The following is a 10,561-nucleotide window of genomic DNA, read 5'->3' on the forward strand; positions in this document are numbered from 1 at the left end:
AGGGCGGTCTTCAGAGGGAGCGCCTTTAGCTCTGCTGACTCAAGGGGCTCAAAGGGAGCTCCCCGAAGGCCCATGGAGATGTCCCACGAGGGAACAAGGCACGGCCTGGGGGGGTTTAACCTCCTTGCGCCTCTCAGGAACCTGATGATCAAATCGTGCTTCCCTAATACTTACCGTCCACTGCATCGGGATGTGCCGATAGAGCAGCTACATACACTTTCAAGGTGGAGAGGACAGCAGTCCCTCCAACTTTTCCTGCAGAAAGGAAAGCACTGACTCTACTGCGCATCTCTGGGGGTCTACACCTCGGAAGAACACCACTGAGCGAACAGACGCCAGTTCAGGCCATAAGGGCACCTCGTTGAGGGGGCCCTGGCCTGAGTGATCGTGTCTACCAACGCGGGTGGTAGGCCATTTAAGTCTTCCGCATCCTGTTTAAGGTCCAGACATGGAGATTCCAGAGGTCCAGTCGCGGGTGCCAGATGGTGCCCCGTCCCTGAGGAAGAGTGTCCTTCCTCAGGGGAATTCAACAAGGGGGGTGCTGTCGCGAGGAGCATAATGTCCGAGATCCAAATCCAGGAGGGCCAATAAGGGGCCACTAAGAGGATCTGCTCCTCGTCCTCCCTGACCTTGCACAACATCTGTGCAAGTAGGCTAACTGGGGGGAACGCATACTTGTGCAGCCCTAGGGGCCAGCTGTGTGCCAGAGCATCTGTCCTGAGGGGAGCCTCGGTCAGAGAGTACCAAAGTGGGCAGTGGGAGGATTCTGGGGAAGTGAACAGGTCTACCTGTGCTTGGCCGAATCGACTCCAGATCAGCAGGACCACCTGAGGGGGGAGTCTCCACACTCCTGAGCGTAACCTGTCACGACAGCGTGTCCACTGTGCTGTTGAGGTGGCCCAGGATGTGGGTTGTTCACAGTGACTTGAGCTGCTGCAGACTCCAAAGGAGGAGACGACGAGCGAGTTGTGACATTCGGTGCTTTTTTCAGGTTCAACAGCATCCGCTCCACTGCGGTGAGAGGCAAGAATGCAGCTGGCTTTCTACGAAAGGACGTGATAGAGCCTGTCCCTCAAGCCGAGGTGAAGAAGGGGTTTTACAGCCCCTACTTCATCATACCTAAAAAGGTGGTGGGTTGTGGCCAATCCTAGACCTGCGAGTTCTGAACCGGGCTCGGCACAGACTAGCATCGAGATGCTCACGCAGAAACTTATTTTAGCGAGCGTCTGGCATCAGGATTGGTTCACGGTGGTAGACCTGAAGGACGCGTACTTCCATGTCTTGATTCTTCCTCGACACAGACCCTTTCTCCGGTTTGAAAGATATTAACACAATTAATCTTGCGCAGTCATGCGTACGTAAATTCCCTAACAAAAGTATGGATTTCTTACCATAAGATCAATTCAAGCTTGAATTGTTTTTAAGAGCCGCATCAATAGGTGGCAGCATGCCTCTACAAACCTCAAAAGCAGCGCAGCCACAGAATGAGAAAAGCTCATGGTGGAAGAACAACATAATAAAGGAATCTTGAGATGCATTTTTTAAAGTTTCCACTACTTTTAACTTGACAAAGCATCCTCAAATGTGCACTCAGTAATTTTTTCCTCATTTAAAAAGTTGATTTTGCAATATATTTATGAAATCATTAGCACTCACATTAAACTGAAGACAGTCATATCAGAAATCTTATAAAAGCTGTTTTATTCTATATGAAGAGGGTCCACACATGGGGGCTGCCATGTTACAATCACATGATCAGCTGAATACTACTCGCATTATCTCAGTAACCGTCCTGTTATTGGACACTTTCACTCATTGATTAAAGTAATCATGTCTGACTGTGAATACTACATTTCTACAATGACATCTGAAACTGAAAACTATTGATTTTAATGATTATCCATGCCGCTAGGTGTAGTGTTGCCACCTGTCCCAGTTTTACCGGGATTGTCCTTCTTTTTAATAACCTGTCCCGGGAAATTTATCCACTCTCCCGGGACACTAAATGTCCCGGTTTTCGAAAGGCTACGTGAATATGTATATTCAACTATCTATTTTCTCTCCACTTGAAATAGCCTATGCGTTGTGCACAGAGTGGTCCGTGTCTCTTGTGTGTAGAATCCGCTATCATTGGCTCTGGGACGTGTGACGTGACGTAGGCTACGTCATCTAGCGCGTCTGTCTTCTTGGCAGCTAGCCAGTTACTACAGGCGGCAATTTGAGAAGCAGTGTGAAGAAGATTGTACGTCAACGTCGTTCGTTAGCGTTAACATGGGTGGCGAGACGGAAGACGAAGATGACAGTGTGTTCACAAAGACGGACAGGCCAGTAAAAAAGAAAATGAAACGTTCGACATATTTTAATAATGACTGGTTGAAAAATTACAATTACTCCACATGGCTAAAGCCAACACCAGGCGACCCACTTTATGCTACCTGCTCCGTATGCTCAGTTAAAATTCTGGTTAAACATGAAGGCAAAACTGCTTTGGATGACCATGCTAAAACAAATAATTTTTTTAGCAAGGCAACTGAATCCACTGAGCTGTTGAAAGTAGTTGCTTTTGTTTTTTCCATACCAGTCAGTAATGCCTATGCAGAAAGAGTGTTCAGTCATATGGAGGATGTTTGGTCCGATAAAAGAAACAGACTGTTAGTTGCAATGGTGAAGTCTGAGCTTCAGGTCAGATTGAATTTCAAATTGTCATGCACTGAATTCAAGACATTCATTGAAGAACAGAAACCACTGATAGCTGCAGCAAAGGGAAACGCCAAGTATAGATGGAAGACTAGGTAAGCTAAGGCCCATTTATGTATGATTTTGTTATTCCAATGTCTGATTGAGACATACTAAATAAAAGTGGCTATAGATGTGACTAAGGTATGGTAAATGCAAATCTAATGTCATCCCTCTACTTATTTCTTTAGCAAAGCAAAAGCAAGCACAAGCACATTATCTAAGCAACCAGGTAAGCTATAAGTTAAGATAAGTGAGAATACTTGAGATGTTTAAAATATTCACGACTATGCACAATTTTACTGCACAACGACCAATTGTGTCTTCTGAGTCTAATGTCTAATGGACATTTTCACTTGTGAGCAAAGCGGTGGCCGGGTCATTGATTTGTCCAGGTTTTTTATCAGACATAGGTGGCAACCCTAGCTAGGTGTCAGAGTAAGGCCAAGATGACACAAAGACAAAAGTTACTGAGCGCACTTTTAAAACTGCAGTGTTTTTGATGCTGATTTTCAGTGAGATGATCCAAATTTGTTCGTCTAAGGACGCACATATACATAGGCCAACAATTAAAAATAGTGCAGACGGAACGTTAGAACACATAATGTGAGAACTTGATACAATGACAAACTCAATTGCAAAACAGATTGTTGTCAACTGTAGGCTCGTTCAATGATATGAGAATAAAACAAACAATATATTGAGTTGTTAAGCCATTTTTTGTATAATCAACGCTTATTTCAAACTGAATGTATTTCATATTATATAATTATTATAGAACCTATGTATTATATGTATGAATATTTTAATTGTAAAGCATTAATTATATGAATTATGTTAATTTGGGGGCCTTTCTCAGCAAATAATGATGTGTGTGATTAATTAGATAAAAATTATTAAATGATTGACAGCCCTAGTAATTAATATTTTGTAGTTTTTTTTTTTTTTTTTGGTAATTTGCCCAACACTGGTGTAAAAAATTAAAAATAAATAAATAAATGTTTACTCTAATGGACATATAATGCACGTCTATGGGGCAAGCATACAAGAGGGTTTAAAAACAGAAATGTGAAGCTTGTATTTTTTTTAAAACACTTTCTTGGATTATTCAGTAACATTGTTAATTGATTTAAAGGTTTATTTCATAGTTTTATGATTATACAGTACTTTTGGTGCAGTGTGGCAGGTTTATATTTTAAACATTTTGAAATTGGCATGATTAGAAAGTATTTTCTGTGTCAATGGCATGTCACATGACACCGTTGATAGATGCTTAAGTTGTATTTAAACCAGAATATTTCTTCAAAGCTGAAATGTGTCATTTCTGTGTCTCTAGCGACACCATCCACTCCCTCTGCGTACCATTTGTCAGACAGACACATAGTCACACCCCAAATTCATGCTATTTGTTAAGACATTGTTGCTGTGATGGTCTAGTCAAGATTCTCATATAAACAGAAGCTCTAGAAAAACGGAACAATCCTGTTAACAAACAACCTAAGAATGGCTTACTTATAGTTTTCTCTGCATATTAAGGTGGTAAACGAGAGAGTGTTTTAACATCCCAACAGTTTTTATCCATATTACAAGACTAAAAACACAACATGAATTCCACAAAAGCCCAGGGGTCTTCATTTGAAATTCTGTGAAATAAAGGCAACATTCACACAGTCAAACACACCAGTAGAGGGCAGAATTAAGCTACAGTCATTAATGTGTGGTCCCAAGAGGACCATTTCAACTTTCAAATGACTTGTTTAAAATTATATCATCATTTTTGTTCCATCATTAACACAGGGAGAATGAATTTACTGCAGATTGCTTTGTACATGTTTGTGAAAGAATGCATTAATTTGTTGTGTTTTGTGTTAATGTGTATGTGTGTGTGTGTGTGCTGGTCACAACCACATATTAACGACAGACTCAAGGGATGAATGTCTGCCAAGCCAAGCACACACTGCAAATAAACACACGGCAGTTCTAGTAATTTTTTGATTATAAAAAATCCATGTTTGACAGGAAAAGTACAGTCCAAATGTCTGAAAAAACATTGTCAATATCCAATTTTTTCTCATGTAAACTGGATAATAATATATTTTTTTTAGGTTTTTAAATACATAAAACAAGTAAAACATTAGATTCTGCAATATGTCTAGATCACTAATCAAATGTAATCTCAGTTAGAAACATTGACCATACTCAAAAAACAAAAATTCTGTCATTATTTACTCTCATTTACACTCATGTCATTCCAAACCTGTTTGACTTGAACATATGAACACAACATCAGTCATTTTGAAGAATATTGAAAATACAATTAACAGGGACTGGAACTTTCAAACTTCAAAATAGATGCAAAAAATTCAAATAGTGTTAGAGTCGCTGATAATCTTTCCCTCAAATGAGCTGTTAACTCGAGAACTACTGCAACCAGATCATTGAATCAGTGAGTTGAACTCGAGAACCAGATCAATCTGATTCATAAATGAATCATTCATACTGGATCAATCATCTAATTAATCAATTCAAATTCAAAATATAAATGATAATATTAATAAACTATTGTATTACAGTATTTGTATTTTTTTTTACTGTAATACAGTGAAAATAAATTATTTGCATTTCCTGGAGAAAATACAAGTGCCAGCAAGGCATTAAAAGAACAGTATAAAAGTTTTAAAGTACATCCCACACTTCACACTTCTGCACTATTCTCCGTCATTTTGAAGTGTAACTAGTGCAAGTAGTACGTGAACTCTGAAAATGCAACAAAAGGAAGTGTAATACGAGTACCCACATCATGCACTTTTTCAACAGTCAAAATGGAGTGTGGAATGTTGGACACTTGCACTCAGCGCTCACACCTTGCCGTCCGTAGTCAAAGGGGCAGATTTAACTGCTAGTCTGACAAAACAATTGTAAATAATAGAGAATGTGGCAACTAGTGAACCTTCATGGAAGACAACATCTTACAAATGTAAGTTGAATGCTTTACCATCACCTTCCACTGTGTAAATGTACATTGTTTGAGGCAAAAGTGTTGAACTAAGGTTAGAAACTGCGCTAAAGCTAGCTGCAACATATTGCATGCATTTGAAATATGGTAGAAAAAACATTATCTGTTCCATTTGGGCGGACAGCTGGCATTCTCCTTCAAGCCTCCGGAATTGGATGATGATTTCGCCACTGCATCGGAGAGCGTCACAGCGGCGTCTGATGCTGATGACTCGTCTGGGCTGCCACCTTCGGGTCCGCTCGCCCAGTCTGAGCCTGATGCACAGATTTTCACTATGCTTTCTCGGGCCGCCGTGAGCGCGAGGTAGACTGGAAACCTCCGTCCCCCACTCAAAGCTACTCGATCGGTTCCACGGGCCAGGTCACCGCTCATAGCCACGCCCCCCCGGTACCTTTATTCCTGGATGTGCATGACGAGCTGACGAGTTCGTGGAGGCCATCTCCGTCATCATGCCGCGCCGTCGTAGCGCAGGCCATCCCCCGTCTGCTCGCCGTAGGCGTCCCCCTGCGAAAAAGCCTTGCCAGCTCCACCTCAACCTGGACCCAGCTCACAGCCCCAGCGTCGAGCGCCCTGCAGGCGGCGTATGCCCCCCGATCCGTTCAGACAGCACAGCCATGGTAGCGTACATAAATCGCCAAGGCGGCGTACGCTCCCGCCACATGTCACAACTCGCCCGTGGCTCAGGTCGCTGCTCGCCACTCACATACCGGGCTACCGCAACACGATGCCGAACGCGCTATCGCGACAGGTCTCGCTCAGCAGAGAGTGGAGGCTCCACCCCCAGGTGGTCCAGCTGATCTGGGACCACTTCGGTAGGGCACAGATAGATCTCTTTGCCTCCCAAGACAACTCCCACTGCCTGCTCTGGTACTCCCTAATGGAGGCCCCTCTCGGCACAGACGCGTTGGCACACAGCTGGCCCCGGGGGCTGTGCAAGTATGTATTTCCCCCAGTGAGCCTTCTTGCACTGGTGCTGTGCAAGGTCAGGGAGGACGAGGAATAGGTCACCTTAGTGGCTCCTTACTGGCCCACTCGGACCTACCGTCCTTGCGACAGCACCTCCCTGGCAAATTCCCCTGAGGTAGGACCTCCTTTCTCAGGGACGGGGCACCCTCTGGCACCCACGCCCAGACCTCTGGAATCTCCACGTCTGACCCCTGGACGGGACTTGGAAGACTTAAGTGGTCTATCGCCTGCAGTCATAGACACAATCAACCAAGCCAGAGCTCCCTCTACCAGGCAGCTTTACGCCCTCAAGTGGCATCAGTTCGCAAATTGGTGTTCTTCCACATGTGATGACCCACAGAGATGCGCAGTTCGGTCAGTGCTTTCATTCCTGCAGGAGAGTCTGGAGGGGAGGCTGTCCCCCTCCACCTTGAAGGTGTATGTTGCTGCTATCGCAGCCAACCACGACGCAGTAGACGGCAAGTCCCTTGGTAAGCACGACTTGATATTGGCCTTTTCCCAATTTCAAGTTCAGAGGTACGCAAGGCTCTCAGAGGAGACCCCTTGTGTCACTACAATCGACACAATGTCTCGTTCCTTCCATCGGGGAACAAAGGTTACAACAGTAACCATGACGTTATTTTTACAGGCCATTTTATACTAGGTAAATCATGCTGTAATTTTTACTGGCGAAATTTTCTAACATAACAGATTTGCACAGGATTAAAATTACTGAGAAGCTCTGGTAATTATTACAGTAATCCACATCCCCATATAAATCTATTTCCGTCCGAATAAGGCTAGAAGTCATCAGTGGTAGGACCAAGTCTACAAGATTGACGACAGGGAGTGGGTACAAAATTTCTACCTCAACAAGTGAAGCTTTGAGTTTTTGTACAAGCGCCTACAGGCACGTCTGCTTCATAAGGACATGCTGTTAAGAAAAGCCATGGGGAAACAGATATACTTGTTTAGACGTAGGTCAGATGTCCAGATATCGGATATGTATTTGAATTAAAAACACATTTGAAAGTGGCTCAGATCAGATGTGGAAAAAATCAGATCAAATGCAGATTTTTCCGTTAACACATGTGCAACAATATTCAATCTATGTCAGATGTGAGGAAGAAAATCTGATTTTTGTGACAGTGTAAACACAGCCTTATTTATATCACACAGAACACTCAAGCCGCATGGACTACTTTTATGACTATGGTGAGTCACCATGGCCCCTTTTCCACCTTGTATTACAATGCGTCTCAGGTGATCCGATCACATGTGGTCAGGTGAGACACATCGCTGTTCACACCTGGTCGCTTAAATGCGTCTCCTTATGATCGGATTTGGAGGGGACGGTCTCTGATTCATGAAGACATACATCAATCACTATGCACAACAAAGCCAGAAAAGACAAAGAAAGTGGTGCCCTGTTTCTCCCAGATGCAGTTGATATTTAATCTAAGCACAAAAGCAACATGTCCAGCAGAATTGTCTGCTTTTTTAGTGGATTACCTGTATTAAAGGAGCTTCTGGTATTCATACGTCTCATCTGTGTTGATATCAGACACACTGAAGTAGATCTGTGAAGCTCTCCTGATTGTGTATGTATTCGCTTTTAAAACATTTCTGACCGAATGGTTATTTACTTTTAAAGTTCTTGTTTTAGTGCAGCGGTTGATTGACAGGTGAGGTGTGGCGCTTTACTGCTGCCTGGACGCATACAGGACAGATTAGCGTTTACACCTCAAATGTGATGTGGACACATGCATTATTTGACCACATTCGTATAGGTTTTTTGTGATCCGATCACAAAACGTTTTAGACCCAATTTAGACCTTTATTTTGGGCTGACCATATGTGATCGGATCACCCGAAACAGCAGTTGGAATTTGGGTCTATGTATCCATAATGGTATTGAATTCAGTTAATGGGACATTCATTAAATTACTTCCTTTTGTGTTCTACAGAGAAGTCATATGGGTTTAGAATAATGACAGAATTTCATATTTTAGGGTGAACTATCCTTTTAAATTTTTTCAATTATACTTTTCTATAAAATGTTGTAATAGAAAAAAAAAATTCTTTAGAAAATTATTGAAAATAGAAGCTTTTTTACTAGTGTCTCAGACTGTTGGACCCCACTGTATTTCCTGTTGAGCGCTGACCTCATATGTGACCCCGCTGTCCGTCCCAGCATCCCATGGGATGAGATCCTGTACCACCTTCTGAACCCACCCACACTCTCTGTTGCAGAGATTTTCTGATGACAGACCCACGTTCCAGTCCGGAGAGGGTCCCAGCATGGTCAGAAAGGACATCAGGTGACGTGTTCGGTCCACTGAGAACTCAGCGGACGGAGCTGCTCGACTGCAGACACAGAGAGAGAAGACATATCGACAGACTGGTGAATCTCAAGAACAAGTCTGGGTCATATTTCACCCCTATATCAGAAAGATATACTGTAATAATTTATATTTTGCATAATGAAAATGAAGCCCGTTTTAAGACCATTTAGATTGTTTAATAAGTATTGCGATGTTATGTTCATGACAGTTAAACACCATTTAAGCCCTAAATTGTCATGAACACAATGCCACAAAATCTCACTCTCATTACTGTTATGCAAATTAAATGTCACCTTCATTACTGTAATGTATTTAAATTATAAAGTATTTCTAAATCATGGTAGTATTTATTGTCCTACCTATGTCTTATGCTTATTGTGATGAAAAACATTAAATACAAATCATTATATTACAGTAATAATACATTTGCTTGCAGGGCAGTAAAATATTAGTCTTAAGTTTAGGTTATAGACTTCAGTTCTGTGTAAATAAAATGTGGCACCGTGAATCTTGCATAAACTAACCAGAATGTTTGAGGAATATGAATACAGTGCTGCCTATAATAACTGCATTACAGTAATGAGAATCTAATGAGAATCACCATTATGAATAATGAGAAATACAAATAAACGTAAAAAAAAATGTCTGGATGCATGAGAATAAGAATTGTGTGCATTTGTGTGAATACAGTATGTATGTGTGTGTGTGTGTGTGTGTGTGCAAGTGGTAACTAGTTGGGTGAAAGGTGGTATGTGCTCAATTCATGTACAAAGAGCACAACAAATTCAAATCTGTATTTATTTATCCAGAAACTGCCCTTTTGAAAGACTAAGGTAGAAAAAAATAAATAATACAAATATTTCCAACCACGCAACTTTGCGAATGTTCATTGGAACGTCTTGGTTACTGATGTAACCTCTGTTCTCTGTTGGAGGGAACGAGACGTTGTGTCGATGTAGTGACACTAGGGGTTCGATCTTGAGAGCCCCAATCACCTTTGCTTTATTCAGAAAAGGCCAATGAAAATTGGTGAGTGGCTGAACCTGATTCAGTGGTGAACAGTGATTAGCAGAAAAAAACAAAAAAAAAAACAATGTTTTGTGTTGGCTCCATTCTTGTTTGAAACACCCACTTTTCACAAGCATATCAATCCATAATGGGAACAAATTAGGTCACACCCTGCATCTTTTCATTTTAAATAATTCATATCATGTTTCACTTACAAATGACAACAGAAATGGTTGTGAACACTGTTTCATATTGACTTCATATTGATTTTCAATATTGATGCACAATGATGACTCAGATATAACATTCATTTTATGTAAAGCTGCTTTGAAACAATCTGTGTTGTGGAAAGTGCTATACAAATAAAAATTACTCGACTTGATTCTATTCTTAATCAGCATTTTTCCAGTAAAAAATATTTAAACATCCTTATACACTGATGAGTCAAAACATTATGACCACTCACAGGTGAAGCCTTGTCTGATGAGTCCCGTTTTCTTTTAAATCACGT

At 41.7% G+C, this 10,561-nt stretch overlaps 1 protein-coding gene across 1 annotated transcript in view; it reads right to left on the bottom strand.

Moving 5' to 3' along the window:
• Nucleotides 1-10,561, bottom strand: part of LOC127661713 (spondin-1-like) — a 262,735-nt gene that overhangs the window by 17,010 nt on the left and 235,164 nt on the right. The window contains exon 8 of the mRNA XM_052152544.1: nucleotides 8,863-9,064. Coding sequence (XP_052008504.1) covers nucleotides 8,863-9,064 — 202 coding nt within the window. The remainder of the gene's footprint in view (nucleotides 1-8,862; nucleotides 9,065-10,561) is intronic.

Source organism: Xyrauchen texanus, chromosome 21 (assembly GCF_025860055.1).
Source record: "Xyrauchen texanus isolate HMW12.3.18 chromosome 21, RBS_HiC_50CHRs, whole genome shotgun sequence".
NCBI lineage: Eukaryota > Metazoa > Chordata > Actinopteri > Cypriniformes > Catostomidae > Xyrauchen > Xyrauchen texanus.